General features: G+C 49.1%; 1 protein-coding gene across 1 annotated transcript in view; it reads left to right on the top strand.

The window, feature by feature from the left end:
- LOC142250008 (uncharacterized) overlaps positions 1 to 25687 on the top strand; it is a 94817-nt gene that overhangs the window by 14259 nt on the left and 54871 nt on the right. Inside the window, exons 5-13 of the mRNA XM_075322073.1 lie at positions 2305 to 2343; positions 12907 to 12954; positions 18091 to 18355; positions 19694 to 19848; positions 19989 to 20036; positions 22503 to 22779; positions 22905 to 23056; positions 24108 to 24152; positions 24769 to 24816. Of these exons, the coding sequence (XP_075178188.1) occupies positions 2305 to 2343; positions 12907 to 12954; positions 18091 to 18355; positions 19694 to 19848; positions 19989 to 20036; positions 22503 to 22779; positions 22905 to 23056; positions 24108 to 24152; positions 24769 to 24816 (1077 nt within the window). The remainder of the gene's footprint in view (positions 1 to 2304; positions 2344 to 12906; positions 12955 to 18090; positions 18356 to 19693; positions 19849 to 19988; positions 20037 to 22502; positions 22780 to 22904; positions 23057 to 24107; positions 24153 to 24768; positions 24817 to 25687) is intronic.

The following is a 25687-nucleotide window of genomic DNA, read 5'->3' as shown; positions in this document are numbered from 1 at the left end:
CCCCTCTCCACAGTGATTTGAGTGGTATGTTCTACAACCCTCCCTGCCCCCCGATTTATGGGCCCCAGTGAGCTGCAAGGGCTTTTTTCCCCCTGAGATGTATGTCCTGGCCCCCAACTATGTGCTGTCCCCCAGAGCCGCGTGTGTGGGGCCCCCCAGAGCCGAGTGTGTGGGGCCCCCAGAGCCGCGTTTGCACATGTCTCAGATCATGTCCCATCATAATCTAAAACCCCTTGCATTAAAAGGAGATAACTACAACAGTAAGTGTGTGTCTGGGTGAAGCAGAGCCGAGTGTGTGTCTGGGTGAAGCAGAGCCGAGTGTGTGTCTGGGTGAAGCAGAGCCGAGTGTGTGTCTGGGTGAAGCAGAGCTGAGTGTGTGTCTGGGTGGAGCAGAGCCGAGTGTGTGTCTGGGTGAAGCAGAGCCGAGTGTGTGTCTGGGTGAAGCAGAGCCGAGTGTGTGTCTGGGTGAAGCAGAGCCGAGTGTGTGTCTGGGTGGAGCAGAGCCGAGTGTGTGTGTCTGGGTGAAGCAGAGCCGAGTGTGTGTGTCTGGGTGAAGCAGAGCCGAGTGTGTGTCTGGGTGAAGCAGAGCCGAGTGTGTGTCTGGGTGAAGCAGAGCCGAGTGTGTGTCTGGGTGGAGCAGAGCCGAGTGTGTGTCTGGGTGAAGCAGAGCCGAGTGTGTGTCTGGGTGAAGCAGAGCCGAGTGTGTGTCTGGGTGAAGCAGAGCCGAGTGTGTGTCTGGGTGAAGCAGAGCCGAGTGTGTGTCTGGGTGAAGCAGAGCCGAGTGTGTGTCTGGGTGAAGCAGAGCCGAGTGTGTGTCTGGGTGGAGCAGAGCCGAGTGTGTGTGTCTGGGTGAAGCAGAGCCGAGTGTGTGTGTCTGGGTGAAGCAGAGCCGAGTGTGTGTCTGGGTGAAGCAGAGCCGAGTGTGTGTCCGGGTGAAGCAGAGCCGAGTGTGTGTCCGGGTGAAGCAGAGCCGAGTGTGTGTCCGGGTGAAGCAGAGCCGAGTGTGTGTCCGGGTGAAGCAGAGCCGAGTGTGTGTCTGGGTGAAGCAGAGCCGAGTGTGTGTCTGGGTGAAGCAGAGCCGAGTGTGTGTCTGGGTGAAGCAGAGCCGAGTGTGTGTCCGGGTGAAGCAGAGCCGAGTGTGTGTCCGGGTGAAGCAGAGCCGAGTGTGTGTCTGGGTGAAGCAGAGCCGAGTGTGTGTCTGGGTGAAGCAGAGCCGAGTGTGTGTCCGGGTGAAGCAGAGCCGAGTGTGTGTCTGCAGCAGAGCCGAGTGTGTGTCTGGGTGAAGCAGAGCCGAGTGTGTGTCTGGGTGGAGCAGAGCCGAGTGTGTGTCTGCAGCAGAGCTGTGTGTATATATACTCTTTGGGCAGCAGAGTGTGTATTTACTCTGGGCAGCAGAGCTTTATGACTATGTGCCGTTTGGGCAGCGTAGCAGAGATGTGTGCAGCAAAGCTGTGTGTATATAGTCTTCGGTCAGCAGTGATGTGTATATATGCAGCAGAGCTGTGTGTGTGTTTGTGTCTGTACATATGCAGCAGAGGTGTGCAAAAGTGCTATCAAGGGGTGTGTGTAGCAGAGCTGTGTGAGTGGGTATGTATGGATTAGAGCTGTGCGTGCGCCCCCCCCATAGCCATGTGTGCAGCCCCCCAGAGCCGTATGTGCAACCCACCCCAGTAATGTGTATACCCCCAGAGCTGTTTGCTACTCCAGTAACATCTATGCCCCCCAGTAATGTCTATACCCCCTGCCCCTCCTGTGATGTATATACAGCAGTGTCAGTGTGCTCTGTGCACAGCCATGTCTGTTACGACCATCATGCAGCACAGCCACATGTCTAGGAGGAGCTGGATGGAGACAAGCGGGTATGTGTCTGTATACAATGATGTGTATCTATGTATGTCAGTGTGTATGACTATAGATTTGTCTGTTTATAAGTATTTTTGTGAGTTTGTCTTCAAATATGTATATGTTACGCGTATGTCTGTATGTGTGTGTGCGTGTCTGCGTGTGGATGGGGCCCAGTGAGACTCTTCCGCCCGGGGCCCACAAAAACCTGGAGCCGGCCCTGCATTTTTGGACATTGTATCCTGTGTGGTCAGTATATTACCACTATATGGTGGTATTCTGAAGATATTGTCTGGCCATTATATTCCTTCATTGCGTGGACAATCTATTGCAATATATAGTGGTATTTTCTGGAAACAGTATGACAGTATTATTTCTATTGTTGTATATTAGTCTGTGTAGACCTCGTGGAGATATTTGCTTCCTCCGTTTCTAACTCTACAATGTCGTCTATTGTTGCAGATTTTTCCATCAGACTAGAAATGAAGCCTGATATCGGAGGTAAGATCGGAGGACACGTATCATGAATTTCTGTGCTGGTAAAAGTAACGTATGTGGGCGCTTCAGCGTTTGCACTGTGGCGCCCCTGACCTGGTCAGGCACCACAGAGTATTGCACCCATGCGGGGACAATGCTTCCAGGTAATTTCCAAAGGCCAGGATGAGGTGCACACACAAACATATAGTGACCAGGCCTCCCACATTACCAGAGGGGACCCTTGAGTAGCCAGAAGGAGTTAACTTTCAATTCCCAGCTGGGGGTGTGTTCAGGGGCTAGTTGCTAGGAAGCAGGGCAGAGAGAGAGAGGAAGAGGGAGTCGAGAGGAAGAAGTTGAAGTGTATGGAGGGGAGCAGAGAAGCTCTCGTGCAGACAGGTCCTGAGGAGTGCTGTAGCTGAAAGCGGAGGAGAACGGAGTACTGTGGGTCGGCCTGAAGAGCATCCAGAGAGAAGGGTGGCTGAGTACGGAGATCCCGGTATCCGAGCACACAAGGGGAACTAGGTCCCCAGTACAGGCAGCAGATCATCCAGAGCTGCTTAACCTACAGGTGGGGGGGGGTACTTCATGCCCTCACCACGACTACACAGAGCTTGAGCCAAGCAGCAATCACCAGGCCCATAAGGGGACAGGGCCAGAAGCTATCCCACCAAGGCCACGCTGCCGGCAGACGAGCCAGAGAGAGGGGAGCAGGGTGGTAACAGCTTCCCTGGAGGGGTCCTACCACGCTTCCAGCAAAGGACCCTCCCAAAACAGAAGGGGTGCAAGGAAGGCGAGTGGACAGCTACCCTCAGAACGGCCTCCTGGAATTCCTGGTTCCACCTGGTTATCACAGTGTCGCCCGGGCATCTCACCGTGACCTCCCAACAGTGAGTAAACACATTGAAAGACTTTTAGACTGTGTTTGAGTTATTCTGCGACTTGTGGTACTACAAACCCACACCGGGCCCTGGGGCTTGCCTCACTCTCAGGAGGCTACTACATCCGACTGCACCCACCATCAGCCCCAGGCGTCCCCTAACCTGCAGTGGCGGTCCCCACTGACCGCAATACTGAGAGTGGCGTCACGATCAAAACTGAAGATTCCCTACCTGTGACCAGCACCAGCTACGTGGAGTCCCTGAAGGTATGCACCGATACAACACCTGTGGGGCTTCACATCTGGCGTCACGAACAGGATAAGGACTAGACCTGTTCAGACAGGTGACCGTGTGCCTCAGAGGTCCGACCGCAAAAATTGAACCGCCGCCATATTGCCATCTTCGAAAGCGCGCGCTGCAGCCCGCGCGAGGGAGAAGAGCACCGCCCACGAAGAGGTGTGGCCGCCCCAGAATCCCCACAACTCAGAGAGCGTACTGACCCCGGAAGTGGAAAGGGAGCGCGCAGATTTTTGAAGAAAAATGGACGCTGCAGGAGGTAATGCCCCTGGTCAGGGCGACGCAGCCCAAGCGATGCCAGCCCCTGTCGCGCTGGACGCCGCAGCGCCTGGTGCCGGTGCCGCGGTCGCAGCTGCGCCGGCCGAAGTCGCCCCCATAATGCCAGTGTCCTTGTTGTATGCCCCAGGGGCGCAATGGCTGCCTCAATACGCCGGTAAAATAGACACGCTGACCGGGTTTAAGAAAAAGATCAACACCCTGCTAGACATGCACGCGATGACTGGTAAACAGAGGGCCGCTGTGGTGCTGGGACAATTGACTGGAGCAGCAGAATTGGAAGCTGAGTCCTGGGCCAATGATGACCGGAGCTCTGTTGAGACCATCTTTGCCAAACTAGCAGCTGCTTTTGAACACCGCACGGAGGGAGAGCTGAGAACGGACTTCTATCACTGCCGTCAGAAGCCCCAAGATAGTATAAGAGACTATGCCCTCAGGCTGCAGGCTGCACTACGGGCTCTCAAGCTGGTGGACCCTGTCAGTGACCAGGAAGGAAACCGGATGATGAAGGAACAATTCCTGCGGGGCCTGCGCTCTCCTGAGGATGGGAAGCAGATGAAGCTGTGGTCCCTAGAACACCCCGACGTGGACTTTGCCATTCTGAAAGACCGGGCAGTGAAAGCACTCCAACCCCCTGTGGACACAGACCCTGCCAGTTCCACGGCAGCAGGAGCGGAATCCTCCACGCAGGCCCTGATGACTGCAAAAGGACTCAATGCGCCAGCAGAGACCATAAGTACGCTATCCTCCCAAGTGCAGCAGCTCACTAAGGACGTCGCACAAATCCTGAAAGCAATGCAGTTGCCCTCAGAGACCAAAGTCCCTCATCAGATCCTGCTAGCCGACAACCCAGAGGACGTCCCTTGGATGCGGAGGAGAAGGGGTCCCCCAACTCGAGGCAGGAGCAGTGATCGCTATGACTCAGCTGGACAACCCATCTGTCGTCGTTGCCAGAAGGCAGGTCACTATGCAAGGGCCTGTCCTTTAAACGAGTCAAACCTGGGGCCGAGGGCCAGTCCTCAGGATTAAGAAGATCAGGCCCAAGTCGCTGCTATGATCAGTACGTGGGTGGACGTCCTGTCCTGTCCATCGTCTTGGACGGGATCCCTACCCCGGCATTATTAGACACCGGCTCTCAGGTCACCACGATCCCGTATGTCCTTTATCGGAGGTTTTGGTCGGACGACGATCTCCGACCACCGGACCCCTCCCTCACCATCTATGCTGCCAACGGACAACCTATAGACCAGATCGGGGTCAAAGAGGTAACCATAAAGGTGGGAAGGCAAGAAATGAAGGGACAAGGACTGATTGTTGTTGACACTGATGTTAGAGAAAGGAACCCGCAAATGATTTTAGGCACTAATGTCATAGAAAATTGCCTAGGGGAAGTGTTGTTGTTGCTTCACCAGATTGTTGAAGGTGCTGACGGCAGGTCGCAAAGAGCCTTGCAAAAGGAGATCCGAATCATTCTGAGGAAGCAACAGGTAAAACAGACTGGCGGTGAGATTGGTAGTGTACGGGTGATGGATGCTAACCCCATTGTGATACCCCCACGGAGTGAAATGATGATGTGGTGTAGAGCAGCGGTAGGTCTCAGAGGACAAGATTACCAGGCTGTACTAGAGCCCACTCATTCAGACCACTGGCCCACGATTCTGGTAGCCAGGGGGGTAGTTGATGTACACAAGGGACGAGTGCCTGTACGAGTGCTGAACTGTGGGGAGGAGGAAGCCAGACTACCAAGGTACGCTACCATAGCCAAACTGTTTACATGCTCAGATGACGCCATAACACCTGTAGGTCCCCTGACACAAGCTGACTCAGCAGAGGACGAGACCTCCCAAAAGCGGTTAGAGGATTGGTGTCAGAAACTACACGTGGGGACTGACTCTACACCCGACTACCAGAAACATGGGGTTTACAGGGTCGTGCAGGAATATGAGCAGGTCTTTAGTAAGAACCCACTAGACTTCGGTAGGATCAAGGGGGTGCAACATCACATACCCACGGGCAGTCACCCTCCCATTAAGGAAAGACATAGGCCTATTCCACCAGCCCATTACCAGCGTACAAAGGACATGCTGAAGGACATGAAGGAGGCAGGCGTCATAAGGGACAGTTGTAGCCCCTGGGCAGCTCCTCTGGTCCTGGTAAGAAAGAAGGATGGCACGATGAGGATGTGTGTGGATTACAGACGGATAAATCAGATAACACACAAGGATGCCTACCCTTTGCCAAGGATAGAGGAATCCCTCGCTGCCTTGAAAGCCTCTAACTACTTTTCTACCCTAGATCTTACTAGTGGCTACTGGCAAGTATCTGTAGCAGAAGAAGATCGGGAGAAGACGGCCTTCACCACCCCAATGGGCCTCTGTGAGTTCAACAGCATGCCATTTGGACTCTGCAATGCCCCCGGGACCTTCCAGAGGCTTATGGAATGCTGCCTAGGGCACCTCAACTTTGAAACCGTCCTGCTCTACCTGGATGATGTCATCGTGTACTCCAAGACCTATGAGGACCACCTGAAACACCTGGCTGAAGTCTTTGAAGCACTATCCCGATATGGAATGAAGCTGAAACCATCCAAGTGCCATCTACTGAAGCCAAAGGTCCAGTACCTAGGTCACGTGGTCAGTGCAGAAGGAGTAGCACCGGACCCAGAGAAGGTCACAGTCATCCAGGAATGGCCCACACCTACTACCGTCCGGGAGGTACGTCAGTTCCTTGGCTTGGTAGGCTACTACAGAAGGTTCATCAAGGGCTACACGAAAATGGCAGCGCCTTTGCAAGAGCTCCTGGTAGGCCACCCAAAGAAGAAAGGAAAGATCTCCGGCCCGCCATTTCACTGGGGAGAAGCAGAAGAACACTCCTTCAGACAAATGAAAGGGGCCTTGACGGGTGAAGAGATCCTAGCCTACCCTGACTACGGTCTGCCATTCGTACTGTACACCGATGCCAGTAATGTGGGACTGGGAGCAGTGCTTTCACAGGTGCAGGGAGGCAAAGAGCGTGTGATTGCTTACGCCAGCAGGAAGCTCAGGCCTACCGAAAGAAACCCAGAGAATTATAGCTCATTCAAGCTAGAGTTCCTGGCCATGGTATGGGCTATCACAGAGCGGTTCAAACACTACCTGGCAGCCACCAAATTCACTGTCTTCACGGACAACAACCCCCTGACCCACTTGGATACTGCTAAATTGGGTGCCATGGAGCAGCGTTGGGTAGCCCGACTGGCGAATTATGACTTTACTGTCAAGTATCGAGCTGGCCGCAAGAACGGCAACGCAGATGCTCTGTCCAGGATGCCTCACCTAGCAGACGAGGGGGAAGATGAAGATGATCTTGAAGAGATTGAGCTGCCAGCGTTCCATCGCCATGGAGCAAAACAGTGTCGGCAGTCGCGTGCCAACCGCCAAGAGGTGACCCTGAACCCACTACCTCACTACAACTGGAAGGAGACCCAGGAAAATGATCCAGCGGTAGGCTTGGTAAAGAAACTGATCAGCCAGCCTGGCGCCAGCCTTGACAAAGGAGCCCCACCTGAGGCACAGTACCTATGGAAGGAGAGGGGTCGATTATTCATCTATCAAGACAAACTTTACAGGAGCATCATTGACCCGAGGACGCATGAGAAGGTGTGGCAAGTGATTGTACCACAGAAGGATACGAGGATGGTGCTAGAAGCCTATCACAATGGTGCAGGCCACTTTGGTTGGAAGAAACTGGAGGCCCTACTTAAAGTAAGATTCTACTGGGTGGGCATGAGATCTGCCCTAGAGAAGTGGTGTCGAAACTGCGGGCCCTGCAATCTTAGAAGAAAAGACCAGCCCAGCCAGAGAGCACCACTCCAGCCAATCCAAACTAAACGGCCCCTGGAGATCGTGGCCCTGGACCATGTAAAGTTGGCACCCAGCAGACAAGGCTACAACTACGCTCTCACTATGGTTGACCACTACTCCAGATTCCTGGTGGTAGTACCAGTCAAGGACTTGACAGGTCAAACTGCAGCCAAAGCTTTCCAGACACACTTCTGTCGACCACATGGCTATCCAGATCAAGTGCTCACTGACCAAGGGCCAGCCTTTGAAGCTGAAGTGTTTAAGGAGTTTTGTAACCTATACGGCTGCCAGAAGATCCGTACTACGCCTTACCATCCTCAGACCAATGGCATGTGTGAGAAGATGAACCACATCATTCTCGACCTTCTGAAGACGCTCCCACTAGAAGAACGAAGTCAGTGGCCGGAAAAACTGCCCGATCTAGTGGACATGTATAACAACATCCCTGTGAGTTCCACGAACTGCACACCGGCATACCTGATGAGGGCCAGACCAGGGAGATTGCCAGTAGATCTGGAAATGGGAGTTGAGACCCCTGAAGACCATCTACAAGGTGCTGATTGGGATTCCAACCGCCAAGCCCAATACAAGAAAGTACAAGAGTGTGTGGAGCGAAGCCTGACTCAGCAGCGTGAGAAACAAGAAAAGGCCTACAATCGAAAAGCACCTGCTGTTCCTTTGATGCCAGGAGACATAGTTCTCAAAGGAAAGAGAAGGCGTCATAAACTTGACAATCATTGGGAAGAAGAACCCTACACCGTATTACCATCAACGCTTAGCAATGAAAAGACATGCCTTATCAGCAAAGATGGAGGAAAAACAACAGCTGTCGTTTCTAGAGATCGCTTAAAGAAATGTCCTGAACAACTAAGAATCCCTGAAGAAATTCCCAACCTTTTGCCAGTTCAAGGACCAAAAGAAAGGATGATCCATACGGCGCTTGGAGATTTTCCAGCAAGTTGGCCTCAATACAATGGAGCCGTTGTTATTCCAGTCATTACATTCACTCAATCTAGAGAAGTAAGAGACCCAGAAGAGCCTGTTCAGAACCTAGAAGTGCCAAATGTAGCTGAAGCAGAAAACCACGCATTGGTATCAATACCCAGTACACCCATTATTCACATTGAGACACATACATCGGGTGGGAGGACACAACCTCAGACAGATGACAGTATAGTACTGCGTAGATCAACCCGCAGCAACTTTGGTCAGCTCCCATTACGCTATAGAGAAAGTACAGTTTAGTTCAAAGTGACTGTATGAAATGTAATGTTTAACCTGTTTACAGTTAAGTAACGTTTAAGCGAAATGTGCCCACAAGGACTATTGTGAGACCTCCTTAAAATGTTAGACCACTGGTTATGAACTGGCTTTAACCACAAACTTTTGCATTGTACAAAGTTGCCTTCTTGGTATCAACCACAGAGTCTGCCTGTTGAGGGGCATGGCTCTGCACCAACAAGGGGGCACGCCTGTTTATGGGGCCTGCCCTCCAACACTCGGAAGCGGGTACGCCTGTTTATGGGGCCTACCTTACACCACTCTCCTCAGGAGAGGAAGATTGGAGGAAAGGTCTGGGGAATGTGATGGCCCAGACCTGGTCACCAAAAGGACCGGCGACCTACCTCCTGGAGGTTTTTGGGTGGGGTTCGGACATGTGGGTGGTTGGTGGTGGAATGGTACCTGGCATGTTTAAATGTAATTAATTGCCCCTGTGTGGGAAAAGTTTGTATTTACCTTTTTCTCTTGTCTTTGCAGCCCGAGGACGTGCTGATGATAACTAAGGGGGAATGTGGCGCCCCTGACCTGGTCAGGCACCACAGAGTATTGCACCCATGCGGGGACAATGCTTCCAGGTAATTTCCAAAGGCCAGGATGAGGTGCACACACAAACATATAGTGACCAGGCCTCCCACATTACCAGAGGGGACCCTTGAGTAGCCAGGAGTTAACTTTCAATTCCCAGCTGGGGGTGTGTTCAGGGGCTAGTTGCTAGGAAGCAGGGCAGAGAGAGAGAGGAAGAGGGAGTCGAGAGGAAGAAGTTGAAGTGTATGGAGGGGAGCAGAGAAGCTCTCGTGCAGACAGGTCCTGAGGAGTGCTGTAGCTGAAAGCGGAGGAGAACGGAGTACTGTGGGTCGGCCTGAAGAGCATCCAGAGAGAAGGGTGGCTGAGTACGGAGATCCCGGTATCCGAGCACACAAGGGGAACTAGGTCCCCAGTACAGGCAGCAGATCATCCAGAGCTGCTTAACCTACAGGTGGGGGGGGGTACTTCATGCCCTCACCACGACTACACAGAGCTTGAGCCAAGCAGCAATCACCAGGCCCATAAGGGGACAGGGCCAGAAGCTATCCCACCAAGGCCACGCTGCCGGCAGACGAGCCAGAGAGAGGGGAGCAGGGTGGTAACAGCTTCCCTGGAGGGGTCCTACCACGCTTCCAGCAAAGGACCCTCCCAAAACAGAAGGGGTGCAAGGAAGGCGAGTGGACAGCTACCCTCAGAACGGCCTCCTGGAATTCCTGGTTCCACCTGGTTATCACAGTGTCGCCCGGGCATCTCACCGTGACCTCCCAACAGTGAGTAAACACATTGAAAGACTTTTAGACTGTGTTTGAGTTATTCTGCGACTTGTGGTACTACAAACCCACACCGGGCCCTGGGGCTTGCCTCACTCTCAGGAGGCTACTACATCCGACTGCACCCACCATCAGCCCCAGGCGTCCCCTAACCTGCAGTGGCGGTCCCCACTGACCGCAATACTGAGAGTGGCGTCACGATCAAAACTGAAGATTCCCTACCTGTGACCAGCACCAGCTACGTGGAGTCCCTGAAGGTATGCACCGATACAACACCTGTGGGGCTTCACAGCACCTCCTCATTCTCCTGTTTCCAAGTCTTCACCATAACGTGTCATGAGTACCCCATCTCTGGTTGTGGTGTACACTGGGGACATATCTATAGGTTGGCAGATTTGTTTGGACTGTTTGTCTGAGAATTCAGAAAGCTCCAACTATCCACAAGATAAAGGGGGTTGATGTGTGATCGCTGGGGGCTACACCACTGAGACCTTGGCTGAACAGAGTCGCCAACTTTCTCAGTGTGAATGGATCGTCACTGAGCATGTGCGGCCACTGCTATAGTCGAGGTGTGCCGCCCCCGTGTCAGCAGCTGAGCTGCTCGGATCCGGATCCGCGGTGGCTCGAGGGGCGTCCGGACCCGGGGGTCGTGCGGCCACTCAAATGAAGGGGGTATTTACAAGGGATTGTGTTCAGAGTTTGTAACGCCACCCGTGGTGTGTGGTAAGGTGGAGTACCACCGCTGCAGTTGGGAGTACACGGGGGCGATGGAGTGGGCAGCCAAGTGTTGGGACCCTCCACGGGTAGGGGGAATGCCCCGGGACTCGGTGATGGTAGGGGAAGCCGCGGGATGTAGGTTTGGGAGGCAGAGAGCAGGGAACTCACAGTTGGTAGTCGTGGTGCTGGATGAGGTTGGTGCTGCTTTGGAAGGCCAGTAAACACATAGACTGTAGTTAAACCAAAACTCCTGCAGTACCAATGCCGCTCAGAAGGGGAGCCCGTCCATGTGACCGTTCCCAATGATATTGCTCTGCTGTGTTCCAGTCTAGTCCAACCTTCCAGGAGCTTCTACCCCTCAGTCCCTCACACCATGAGGGCTGCTGCTCGCTGTCCTGGGAGCTCCAACTCCCCAGCCTGCTCTCCCCCTGAGAGCTACTTGAGAGCTACTACTCTCCTTGCTCCCCTGCCAACCACTGCCCAGTCACCTCCCACCAGTCTGCCTGACTTTTAGGTGGGCGGCCCTTTCTCCACTGGACCTACCCACTGATGTGTGTGTGACTGAGATTTGCATGCTGGTGTTTTCAACATCATTGGGTGGCACCTGGAACCAAGGAAGAGATGGATACTGCACAGAAAGGAAAATTGTGCAATACCCTGTGACGACCTGATAGTCCAGGGGCGTCACAATTGCTTATACAGTGTGTCCACCCATATCCTGTCCACCGCCATTAACGTGAGAACAGCGGCAGCTATAGGCATAGAAGTGGTGTCTAGGTTTAGTAAAGTAGCCATGTGCTACGCAATGAAACCACCTATAGCGCCACCTGGTGGAAAACAACGGAGTTAGCATTTTTATCTTGAAAACGGAACGAGACAGAGAAAAAAAGTGAATTACAAAGTTGTAGGCATCATCAATTCAATATAAATCGACACCTTGCATACAGAAATGCTATGATATGAAACCTATGACCCCCCAAAACATTGAATGCTGGTCACGCATATGGCGCTCATTTAACTTTGTTGCTCAAAGTGGCCCCCGTCAGCTGCAATGCACATCTGGACTCTGGACAGCATACTGTATCTTGCTGCACGCTGTGCAATATGGTAGGTGACACGTTTGCACAAGCATCTGTGGTACATCGTCGTAGGTCCTGCAATGTTGGTGGAGGGGTCGCATACACCTGCTGTTTGATGTGACCTCACGCAAGAAGTCCAATGGGGTCAGGTCAGGTGAGCGTAGAGGCCACTCCACACAGCCACCATACCCAATGACTTGTAGGAAGGTCTCCATGAGGTATCGCTTCACGTCCGCAGCCTTGTGAGTTTTACATGTTCTAATCATAGTATTTCTATATGCAAGGTGTCGATTCATATTGAATTGATGATGCCCTACAACTTTGTAATTCACTTTTTTTTCTCTATCTCATTCTGTTTTCAAAATAAAAATGCTAACGCCGTTGTTTTCCACCAGGTGGCGCTATAGGTGGTTTCATTGCGTAGCGCATGGCTACTTTACTATACCTAGACACCACTTATATGCCTATAGCTGCTGCCGTTCTCAAGTTAATGGCGGTGGACAGGATATGGGTGGACACAATGTTTATGGACGGTGGTCGCACATCCTCACAACTGCTCCGTTTACAAAGGAAATTTGGGAGCCCCATCATTGTGATCAGTGAGGGTTTCAGTAGCCTGACCCTGAGCAATCATCCCATCACACATTTATCAAATGTTTTTATGTGACAATCTCTTGAGCCTTCAGAATTTTTTTCTTCATATATGAAGAAGAATATGGGTTTATCTTATTCTGTATACAAAATAGCTGAAAAGTAGAAAAAATATCACCCAAAAAATGTGAGCAAGTTTAAATCCGAATATCGAGGTGTGAACCCTCTTATCTACATGGACACGGGATAAATCTAGATCAATATCGGAGAAGTCGTCAGTACTGGAAATGGAGCATCATTCTTCAGGATTTAATTATTCTGCTTCTTACAGGACTTTGGGAATCGGAAATTAGCGCAATTGAGGAAAATTCTACTCCAGGTAACGAACGCCCCATCCTCACCAGCTTTGGGCTCTGTTCAAATTGCAGATTTTGACACTCTGCCCGATGGTTTCTCTGGTGTCTGGGATCAGCACAGGCAGACTCGGGTGTAAACTTGCTGTTCTGATTCATAGGCAGGCTAGCAAGAGTTGATCTCTGCTGGTCTGCTTGCACCTTTGGTTGTGGGGAGGCCTATCACATCTGCTCTCCTCCTATTTATGCTGGTGAAACTCTTCTACCTATGCCAATTATAGTTTATTCTACGTTGGTCTGCGAGTTGTGGTTTCCATGACTTACTGGTGAACGTTATGCTTTTTATTTGGTGTGGTTGTAGAGTTTAGTTTACCCCTGTTGTTTTGTAGCTTCCTTCCTGCTCTTGTTTTTCCTCCTGAACCTCTCATTGCCTTTCCCTTTGTGTGTGTGTGTGTTGTGTGACAGAGTTTTGGTTTTCCCTTATCTGTCTTTATCTGTGGATTTTATCACATTCCTGTTCCGTTGCTCTCTGAAGGGAGGGGGAATCAGATCACGACTGGTCAAGAGCAAAGCCGGGAAGGAGACTCCGGCCTCTCCACCATCAGAAGTATCCCAGAAGTTAGGGATAGCCTATGCCCATCCTTGTCATCATCCTGTAGTAATGTGCCCCATCTTTGTGCCCATCCTATAGTAATGTGCCCAAATTGTAGCAATGTGGCCCTGCAGGTCCTCTTCTTGTAGTAATGTCCCCTTTACTGGACTTCTTCTTGTAATAATGTCCCATCCTTATCCCCTGTTGTGCCATTCTTCCCACACACACACACACACACACACAATCCTGGTCCCCTGTTGTTCCATTCTTGGCACACACACAATCCTAGTCCCCTGTTGTGCGATTCTTAGCGCGCGTACAATCCTGGTCCACTGTTGTGCCATTCTTCACATACACAATACTAGTCCCCTGTTGTGCCATTCTTCACATACACAATACTAGTCCCCTGTTGTGCCATTCTTCACACACACACACACACACACACCCTGACCTGTGCAGCCTAAGCGGGCCACACACACCAAAACTTCAAAAAAATTTTCTCACCTGTTCTCCATTCCCTTGATGTCCTCTTTCCTCTTTGCTTCATGAAACCCACAGGCACTTGGGCTCAGTAACAATCACAGCCACTGTCAGTGCTTCATGTCAAGTTCTCTATAGAAGCCATAGAAGCCACTAGCCAATCACAGGCAAGCAACTAAGGTCATACTCAGTGGCGTAGCAAAGGGGGGGCAGAGGGGGGCGGTCCGCCCAAGGCGGCACGTGTCAGGTGGGCGGCATTTTGGCCACTCGCCTTCAGTTCTGCTGCCCCCGGTCCGAGTTCCGGGGACCGCAGTGCTAGGCAGGAAACTGTGGCTGCCGTCTCTTTAAGGCGCACAGACCACAGCGTTCGGTGCGTCCTCCTGGTTTGAGCTTCATCTGTGGGCGGAGCTACCATGCAGCATCCTGCTCAGTCACACAGATGAAGGAGGTGCAGTGCCAGCCAGCGACTCCCAGCACAGCGCTTCCCTCCGGCGCTGTGTGGGCCCCCTCTCCTCCGTGACCGAGCGGTACTAAACCCTTCCCCCCCACTTGACCTGTATGTGCCCTCCAAGCCACCCGGTATATGGGTTCCAGTGAGCTGTATGGGCTTTTCCCCCTCCCCTGCAGGTGTATGCCCTGCCCCCCCTGGAGCCGTATGTGCTGGCCCCCCAGAGCTGCGTGTGTGGGCCCCTAAGAGCCATATGTGTGTCTACATGTATGCAGCAAAGTTGTGCGTGTCTGTCTGTATGTACGCAGCAGAGTTGTGTGTGTCTGTATGTATGCAGCAGAGTTGTGTGTGTCTGTCTGTATGTATGCAGCAGTGTTGTGTGTGTCTGTCTGTATGTATGCAGCAGAGTTGTGTGTGTCTGTTTGTATGCAGCAGAGTTGTGTGTGTCTGTCTGTATGTATGCAGCAGAGTTGTGTGTGTCTGTCTGTCTGTATGTATGCAGCAGAGTTGTGTGTGTCTGTATGTATGCATTAGAGCTGTATGTGTCTGTATGTATGCAGCAGAGTTGTGTGTGTCTGTCTGTATGTATGCAGCAGAGTTGTGTGTCTGTATGTATGCAGCAGAGTTGTGTGTGTCTGTCTGTATGTATGCAGCAGAGTTGTGTGTGTGTCTGTCTGTCTGTATGTATGCAGCAGAGTTGTGTGTGTCTGTATGTATGCATTAGAGCTGTGTGTGTCTGTCTGTATGTATGCAGCAGAGTTGTGTGTGTCTGTCTGTATGTATGCAGCAGAGTTGTGTGTCTGTATGTATGCAGCAGAGTTGTGTGTGTCTGTCTGTATGCAGCAGAGTTGTGTGTTTCTGTCTGTATGTATGTATGCAGCAGAGTTGTGTGTGTCTGTATGTATGCAGCAGAGTTGTGTGTGTCTGTATGTATGCAGCAGAGTTGTGTGTGTGTCTGCATGTATGCAGCAGATTTTTGTGTTTCTGTCTATATGTATGCAGCACAGTTGTGTCTGTCTGTCTGTATGTATGCAGCAGAGTTGTGTGTGTCTGTATTTATGCAGCAGAGTTGTGTGTCTGTCTGTATGTATGTATGCAGCAAAGTTGTGTGTGTGTCTGTATGTATGCAGCAGAGTTATGTGTGTCTGTATGTATGCAGCAAAGCTGTGTGTGTCTGTCTGTATGTATGCAGCAGAGTTGTGTGTGTGTGCATGTATGCAACAGATTTTTGTGTTTCTGTCTGTATGTATGCAGCAGAGTTGTGTGTGTCTGTCTGTATGTATGCAGCAGAGTTTTGTGTGTCTGTCTGTATGTATGCAGCAACGTTGTGTGTGTCTGTCTCTATGCAGCAGAGTTGTGTGTATCTGTCTGTATGCAGCAGAGTTGTGTGTGTCTGTATGAATGCATCAGAGTTGTGTGTGTCTGTATGTATGCAGCAGAGTTGTGTGTGTTTCTGTCTCTATGTATGCAGCAGAGTTGTGTGTGTGTCTGTCTGTATGTATGCAGCAGAGTTTTGTGTGTCTGTCTGTATGTATGCAGCAACGTTGTGTGTGTCTGTCTCTATGCAGCAGAGTTGTGTGTGTCTGTCTGTATGCAGCAGAGTTGTGTGTGTCTGTATGTATGTATGCAGCAGAGTTGTGTGTGTCTGTCTGTATGCAGCAGAGTTGTGTGTTTCTGTCTCTATGTATGCAGCAGAGTTCTGTGTGTGTGTGTGTCTGTATGTATGCAGCAAAGCTGTGTGTGTCTGTCTGTATGTATGCAGCAGAGTTGTGTATGTATGCAACAGATTTTTGTGTTTCTGTCTGTATGTATGCAGCAGAGTTGTGTGTGTGTGTGTCTGTCTGTATGTATGCAGCAGAGTTTTGTGTGTCTGTCTGTATGTATGCAGCAGAGTTTTGTGTGTCTGTCTGTCTGTATGCAGCAACGTTGTGTGTGTCTGTCTCTATGCAGCAGAGTTGTGTGTGTCTGTCTGTATGCAGCAGAGTTGTGTGTGTCTGTATGTATGCAGCAGAGTTGTGTGTGTCTGTATGTATGCAGCAGAGTTGTGTGTGTTTCTGTCTCTATGTATGCAGCAGAGTTGTGTGTGTGTCTGTCTGTATGTATGCAGCAGAGTTTTGTGTGTCTGTCTGTATGTATGCAGCAACGTTGTGTGTGTCTGTCTGTATGTATGCAGCAACGTTGTGTGTGTCTGTCTCTATGCAGCAGAGTTGTGTGTGTCTGTCTGTATGCAGCAGAGTTGTGTGTGTCTGTATGTATGTATGCAGCAGAGTTGTGTGTGTCTGTATGCAGCAGAGTTGTGTGTGTTTCTGTCTCTATGTATGCAGCAGAGTTCTGTGTGTGTGTGTCTGTATGTATGCAGCAAAGCTGTGTGTGTCTGTCTGTATGTATGCAGCAGAGTTGTGTGTGTATGTATGCAACAGATTTTTGTGTTTCTGTCTGTATGTATGCAGCAGAGTTGTGTGTGTGTGTCTGTCTGTATGTATGCAGCAGAGTTTTGTGTGTCTGTCTGTATGTATGCAGCAACGTTGTGTGTGTCTGTCTCTATGCAGCAGAGTTGTGTGTGTCTGTCTGTATGCAGCAGAGTTGTGTGTGTTTCTGTCTCTATGTATGCAGCAGAGTTGTGTGTGTGTGTCTGTTTGTATATATGCAGCAGAGTTGTGTGTCTGTATGTATGTAGCAGAGTTGTGTGTGTCTGTCTGAATGTATGCAGCAGAGCTGTGTGTGTCTGTATGTATGCAGTAGAGCTGTGTGTGTCTGTCTATATGTATCCAGCAGAGCTGTCTGTCTGTATGTATGCAGCAGAGCTGTGTGTGTCTGTATGTATATAGCAGAGCTGTGTGCGTCTTTATGTATGTAGTAGAGCTGTGTGTGTGTCTGTATGTATGTAGCAGAGCTGTGTGTCTGTATGTATGTAGGAGAGCTGTGTGTCTGTATGTATGTAGGAGACCTGTGTGTGTGCGTGTGTCTGTCTGTATGTATGCAGCAGAGCTGTGTGTGTGTGTGTGTATGATAGGGCTACATATGTGTGTAAAAAGGTGAAAGTCTAGGACTAATAGCAGCAGTCTACAATTAGATATTTGATTGTAGTTCCATGAAAAATAAATATTTTGATGTCTTTCTGGATTTTTGAAGGTTTCTGGATTATAGACGGCCAAAGGAGGGGGGCGGCAAATTTGACGCCCGCCCCGGGCGGCAAAAGCAGTTGCTACGCCACTGGTCATACGCATCAGTTGCTTGCCTTTGATTGGCTGGCGGCAGAATTGAGTTGTGCAGAGAGAGCTTGACTCCAAAACGATCATCTGAAATAAAGCTCTGATGGCTGTGGACCCTGCACCCGCTGCAATCGTTACTGGGTCCAGGGGCCTGTGGGCTGCACAAAGCAGCCTGAGGGGCTGCATGTGGCCTGCGGGCCGCGTGTTAGAGACCTCTGATATAGACTAACAAGTCTTCTAACTTGTAAGTGTCCCTAATCTATAGTGACACTGATCTGGTAGAAGTGTGTCCCTTCAGCGTCCGACCCAGAGGCATGACTGAATGTGTTTTCTTTTGACAGTAACTATTTTTTATATTATCTGTAAATTTATCACCATTCTGGATATCTCAGGACGTCATATCAAACTCATTCACTTTGATTTTTTCTAGCTCACAATGTGGCACCAAAAGGAAAAAGCTCTCAATCCAGCACAAAGGGTAGATACTATTATTCTAGAATAGCAATAGATGGTCAACTCTCTTACTCATGCACCGAGACGAAGGTGGAGTACGAACCTTGGTGGACACTAGATTTAATGTCTAGTCACATTATTACCTTTGTTGCCATCACAAACAGAGAATATTGTTGCGCCAACGCTCTTGATGGAGCTGAAATTCACGTGGGAAAGAATGCAAACTGGAAAGAAAACCCCAGGTATATTGACGACATCCAAAGTAAAATGTATAGAGGTCTTAGGTACATTGACAACATCCAATGACTTTACATACAAGAAAGTAAGATATTTAGAGGTCTCCAGGTCTCCAGTATACAGTGTGTCCACCCATATCCTGTCCACCACCATTAACTTGAGAACGGCGGCAGTTATAGGCATTGAAGTGGTGTCTAGGTATAGTAAAGTAGCCATGCGTTACGCAATGAAACCACCTATAGCGCCACCTGGTGGAAAACAACGGAGTTAGCATTTTTATTTCTAAAATGGAACAAGATAGAGAAAAAAAGTGAATTACAAAGTTGTAGAGCATCATCAATTCAATATGATTCGACACCTTGCATACAGAAATGCTATAATTAGAACGTGTAAAACTCACAAGGCTGCGGACGTGAAGCGACACCTCAGGGAGACCTTCCTACAAGTCATTGGGTATGGTGGCTGTGTGGAGTGGCCTCCACGCTCACCTGACCTGACCCCATTGGACTTCTTTCTGTGAGGTCACATCAAACAGCAGGTGTATGCGACCCCTCCACCAACATTGCAGGACCTACGACAACGTATCGCAGATGCTTGTGCAAACGTGTCACCTACCATATTGCACAACGTGCAGCAAGATACAGTATGCTGTCCAGAGTCCAGATGTGCGTTGCAGCTGACGGTAGCCACTTTGAGCATCAATGTTAAATGAGCGCCATATGCGTGACCAGCATTCAATGTTTGGGGGGGTCATGGATTTCATATCATAGCATTTCTGTATGCAAGGTGTCGATTCATATTGAATTGATGATGCCCTACAACTTTGTAATTCACTTTTTTTCTCTATCTCGTTCCGTTTTCGAGATAAAAATGCTAACTCCGCTGTTTTCCACTAGGTGGCGCTATAGGTGGTTTCATTGAGTAGCGCTTGGATACTTTACTATATCTAGACACCACTTCTATATCTATAGCTGCCGCCGTTCTCAAGTTAATGGCGGTGGACAGGATATGGGTGGACACACTGTATAGACGACATCCATTAAGTGCACTCACAGGAAAGTATATGTGGAAGTATCAGGTATATCGATGACATCCACAATCTGCGCTTATGAGAGTAAAGTAACTAAAGGTCTCCGATATCTCAATGATGTACATGAGATGTCCATTGTTTATGGTGGAAGTAATGTGTTTCCTGCTTTCACATCCGATGGGCAAGATGTTAGTTTCCATGAATCCCATGTGCCAATCAATGTTAAAAGTGTCATTGCTAAAGCTATATTATTCCAGTTAACCACTAGAATGAGCCATCAGCGTAGATTACATAGTTCTCTCTTGGTTTACAGCTGTGGGATTGTCTCTTCCATTGGCCTTGGAAAAACATTTTCGTTCAACTGTGGGGCGGTGCACGGCCAGTTTGTGACCATTGTGATCCCACAGAAGAATACATCACTGTCATTGTGTGAAGTCCAGGTGTTTGGCCTTCCTCATGAGTTCTCACGTAAGTGATTTTTCCCTACTCATTACTGTAAGATGTAGAGATGACAGGTCCATAGCGTGCGGCTCCTGCTGTCCCCGGTGTCTTGGTGAGCACTTCTCCTCCTTCAGCCTTTTATTCAGTGTTATTTTATATTTCTACAGAAAATGTAACGGAAAGGTTCAAAGTACCCAAGAATTTTATCTATGGAGGTAATAACATCATTATTGTCTGTTTAGTCACACTGAATTTGTACTGGTCTATCTAAATTGCCTGTGTCCAGGCCGGGAGGTGCAAACTTGGCAATTGCTTGTGATGAGCTCTTTGTCCATAGACAGCAGCTCTACCATTGATCCACTGCCTAAACTGTGCGACACAGGAGGGATTTGGCAATTTTGACCTGTATTGCAAGAAGATAGGAGCAGATTATTAATAATAATAATAATAATAATATTTATTTCTATAGCGCCAACATATTCCGCAGCACTTTACAATTCAAAGGTTCATATACAAACAAGTAACAGTTATAGAAAATACAATATTTAGAGGGAAAAAAGACAACCCTGCTCGTGAGAGCTTACAATCTACAATGAGATGGGGGGGGGACAAGGTACAAGTGCTTATTTACAATGAAAATCCAGCCATCTCAAGGAAATGGGGGATAGATAATGGCTTCCGGACCAGTTGGACAGAACCTTGAGATGTATTTGGGTGCGGTGGAGTTTTACGTGGAGTTATGTTCTGAGAAGTTGTGGAGGGACTATGTGAATTTAGTTCGGATAGGGAGTGTGATAGGCCGCCCTAAAAAGATGCGTTTTTAGGGTACGTCTGAAGCTGAGTAAGTTGTGATTCATCCTAACTTCTTAGGGTAGAGCGTTCCAGAGGATTGGTGCAGCTCGGAAGAAGTCTTGGATCCGGGAGTGGGAGGTTCGGATTAGTGTGGATGTTAGTCGAAAGTCATTTGCAGAGCGTAGAGAACGGGTGGGGTGATAGACAGAGAGGAGGGTGGAGATGTAGGGGGTGCCGCACTGTGGAGAGCTTTGTGGGTGAGAACAAACAGTTTGAATTGGATCCTGTGATATATGGGCAGCCAGTGCAATGACTGGCACAGAGCAGAGGCATCCGAGGAGGGGTTAGCCAGATAGGTGACCCTGGCTGCTGCATTAAGGATGGACTGTAGAGGAGAGAGTCTAGTTAGGGAGGGACCAATTAATAGAGAGTTACAGTAGTCAAAGCGGGAGTGGATCAGGGCCACGGTGAGGGTTTTTGTCCTTTCCATTCAGCTACATAGAGATATAGATATATACTGCATCTCTATGTAGGTGAAGGAAAAAGTCAGACTCTAAAAGCAGCAACCTATCAGTAGAGACCAGGGACCTAACTAAGATATCCGGCACCACCTTAGAATAACACTAACTTTATTTATAACCCAATTAACATTCTAGGACACCAAGAATATTACTTATGCACCACCCTAGCCCATCGGGAACTATATTTACAAGGGTGCATTTACATTAAACATCCGGCATCATGTCGGCAGTTGTTTAATGGCCTGTTTAGACAGTCTGACTGCAATTCGGATGAACACTGACCAATCAGTAATAGTTTTTTGGGCTGCTTAGGCTGCCATTGTTCTCGGCAGCACAGGCCTGTTCAGACTGCACGATTATTTGAAATGAGTGTTCCTAAGAATAATGTTGGGACTTGTGCAATGTAAATTGACTTAAACCTCTTCTCCACCCTAGCCCACCAGGCATATAAATCCCTTCACCAAGCTTTACTGCCAAGGACTTTACTAACAAGTTTCTTTATCACCCTATACCACCAGGGAATCTACTAATTATTCTGTTAGGCGTACTTGTCACATAGCGAGATCGCTGCTGAGTCACGGTTTTTGTGACGTACCAGTGACCTCATTAGCGATCTCGCTGTGTATGACACTAAGCAGCGACCTGGCCCCTGCTGTGAGATCGCTGCTCGTTACACACAGTGCTGGTTCATTTTTTGGACGTTGCTCTCCCGCTGTGAAGCACCCATCGCTGTGTTTGACAGCGAGAGAGCAACGATTTGAATGTGCAGGGAGCCGACGTCTGTAAGCTGTGGACACTGGTACACATCGGGTAACCAAGCTTTGCTTGGTTACCCGATATTTACCTTGGTTACTAGCGTACGCTGCTCTCAGGCTGCCAGTGCTGGCTCACTGCTCCCTGCACACGTAGCCAGAGTACACATCGGTTAACTAAGCGAAGCGCTTTGCTTAGTAACCCGATGTGTACCCTGACTACGAGTGCAGGGAGCCAGCGCTAAGCGGTGTGCGCTGGTAACCAGGTTAAATATCGGGTAACCAAGCAAAGCATTTTGCTTAGTTACCCGATATTTACCTTGGTTACCAAGCGCAGCATCGTTTCCACGAGTCGCTGGTGGCTTGTCACTGGTCGCTGGTGGGATCTGCCTGATTGACAGCTCACCAGCGACCATGTAGCGACGCACCAGCGATCCTGACCAGGTCATATCGTGGTCGGAATCGCTGGTACGTCATTTAATGAGACGGTACCCTTACAGCCCTAGCTCACCAGGGATTTTACAATTTCCAGTGATTTTTATCTTAGTTTAAATCAGATGATTGTCCGTCGTGTGTGACTCTCAGTCACTGATTGCCCCTGTTTTATTTTCCATAGCACCCAATGTCGCCCCGTCGGGGACAGCTTCCCACTCAAGCAGCTACGAATCAGCAACTCCCGCTAGTCGTGCTATCGATGGTTCACTCAATAACTACCATCCATCTTGCACTCACACCCAATATGACCAAGACCCCTGGTGGACTGTAGACCTGCACTCAGAAATGAACATTATGTCTGTCGCTATAACTAATCGGGGTGATTGCTGTGGATTCAGAATTAACAGAGCTGAGGTCCGTGTAGGGAAAACCAATGGAGATGGAAAGAGCAATCCAAGGTAAAAGGGTAGAGATGTAGCAGAGCTGAACGTGTCATTCAGTACAGTTCATGGTAATTCTGTGATTCTTTCTTTCCCTACAAATTCAGCTCTGCTACATGACTGTGTCTATATGTCTTTTCTAGGTGTGCCATCATATCCACCATTGCTCAGGGGCAAACCCTCGCCGTTAACTGTCATGGCATGCGAGGACGATACGTGTCTATTGTTATTGAAGGACGCAAAGAATGTCTGACTCTTTGTGAGGTTCAAGTGTTCGGCCTGCCAGCCGAGGAGGGTAAGTGACGTGATATGAGGGAACCTGCCAGCACGTTTCTATGGATGTGTAAGCGATAAAAATTACACAATATATGCAAATCAGGCTGGAAGTGCACTGGGGGCGTGTCATTGGATGTGGTCACGCCCCTGCTGCACTTGCAGCCTGATTTGCATATGGCTTCTACTCTAAATTTCGCATGTTGGATCTCTGCAGAACAGGGGAGACAAGCATCTATGCAGCAGTGCCATACTGCCACGTGATAACTGTCACAAGGAGATTTTTGCAGGAATCGCCAACCGTCATGGCAGCATCAGGATCTGCGGAAACTACAGCTTCTGGCACTCTGCCTGCCAATTTCTCTGGGGTCTATGATCAGCACAGGGAGATGCAGGCTATAGCCCAAAGGCTTAGGCAGGCTAGCAAGAGTTTATCTCTGATGGGCTGCTTGTTAGTCTCTTTGATCACATGCTATGGGGGAGCCAATCACATCCTCCTATATATGTTGGCTGGACTATTTCATTAATACCAGCTATAGTTTACTTATACTGGTCTGGTGTGGTGTCGTGATTCAGACTTTCTGGTGGTTGTTGTGCATTATTGCTGTGGTGTTAACCCTTGTCTTATTGTTGCTATCTTCCTGCTCTTGCTTTTCTCCTTAGTCATTTACTGTTTGTTCCTGTGAGTTTGCATTGTTTGAGTTCTGGCTTTCCCCTGTCTGTCTTTATCTGTGTTACCATCACACTCCTGCCACTTCATTCCCTGGGGAAGAGGGGGTAACAGATTAGATTTGTTCAGGAGAATAGCCAGGCATGGGACTCAGGCCTCTCCACCATTAGGAGTAACGCTGAAGTTAGGGATCACCTAGGGTCCCCTAGTGTGAGGGACAGTATAGGTGCCCGCTGTCCCTCGCTATCCTGAAGTCACATTTAAAGTCCAATTCTTATGTAGTATTACATCCCTGACAAATACTGACAGTAGAGCGTCTACATTTCATTATGACAACTTTATTAAACTACTATCATTTACATTTTGCACATTTTTCCGGAATATTTACCACCTTTTCTTGCAGAAATTAGATTGCCTGCGGAGCCGCTGCCAAGTATTGATCCAACAGGTATTACATCACTAATTACCTACATGATCTTGTAATTTGTTACCATATACCAAATTGCCCCCTTCCCAATGAATGCTCAGCCATCATTATCTGGCACCTTTTCTGTATGTGGACCCAATGTGGAGAAGACGTACACTGTAACCCACAAAGAGGTCACCATTCGGGTAAATAATGGAAGAACATAGATATTCTCTATCCTTTTAATCTCAGATTTCACTCTTATGGTGACCACAATCTTGCCCACTGAGATTATTGCAACCAGAGCTATAGGTTTAATAAGTTTGAGAAGCTAAACCTCTTCATAAATAATACAAACCAAGACTTTTCTGAAGAACTTTGTGTGATTTAAGGGAGAGACAGCACCACTTTAGTCCAGTGGTTGTGTCTGGTATTACAGTCTAGTTTAAAGAAAGCAAATTATATCCAAAAAGATATTTTGAATTGTAGACAAAACCCTTTATTATCACATTCCGCTTATTTCAAGGAGGTCATGAGGCACAATAAGCTGCAGGAAGTATCCAAAGCTTAGATTAACAGACACATAATGTACATAATGTATGTGTGGAGTAATTGCTGCAGGATGACATTTGTGGATATGTTCTTATATTTGTCACAGACAAACCAACTGCTGCCATTATAAAGGAGCCGAAGAGTCTAAACGCAAGTAAGGGACATTTGTGGTACAGAAACTGGAATCACCTGGGGTAGACTGATCATTCAACATCCTGATGGCATCCAGCATACGCACACACAGCGTCCTAACACCATCCAGCATACGCACACACAGCGTCCTAACACCATCCAGCATACGCACACACAGCGTCCTAACACCATCCAGCATACGCACACACAGCGTCCTAACACCATCCAGCATACGCACACACAGCGTCCTAACACCATCCAGCATACGCACACACAGCGTCCTAACACCATCCAGCATACGCACACACAGCGTCCTAACACCATCCAGCATACGCACACACAGCGTCCTAACACCATCCAGCATACGCACATGTGGCGCCCTGGACAAGCCAGGGGTCACAGAGCACAACACCAACACACCCCACACTCCCGGTCGGCACACCGAAGTCAGACACAAAACCCTTGTTCAATGAAGAAAAAACAAAAAGCCAGCACCAAATGTGCACTTCAGCACTAAACATTCCAAACTGTACTTATTATAAAAATTTTGAGATTTTTGGCAAAAAATTGCAATTTCTTGAGCTGCCTCGCCACGTCACGGCAAATCTCATTAGAGGCAGTCCTACACTAAAATATTTTTATAAAATGTGCCATACGGCCTCACATATGAATAGTAGAACTGCTCTCAGCAGCACTCACCTGGTCTATTTCAATCCCGTACCCATGACTGAGTCATGGCTGTGGGCGGGACAGGTCCAAGCAAATGCTGCATGAAGTAAATAGCCTGTGGACAAAGCCTGATGACTCAATGTGAACAGTCACCAACCGCCAAAATCTAGACAGATGGAATACATCCCAAATTGGGGATATTCATTTACTTCATGCAGCATTTG

Source organism: Anomaloglossus baeobatrachus, chromosome 8 (genome assembly GCF_048569485.1).
Source record: "Anomaloglossus baeobatrachus isolate aAnoBae1 chromosome 8, aAnoBae1.hap1, whole genome shotgun sequence".
Lineage (NCBI taxonomy): Eukaryota > Metazoa > Chordata > Amphibia > Anura > Aromobatidae > Anomaloglossus > Anomaloglossus baeobatrachus.
This window is presented reverse-complemented; position numbering and strand designations above follow the sequence as displayed.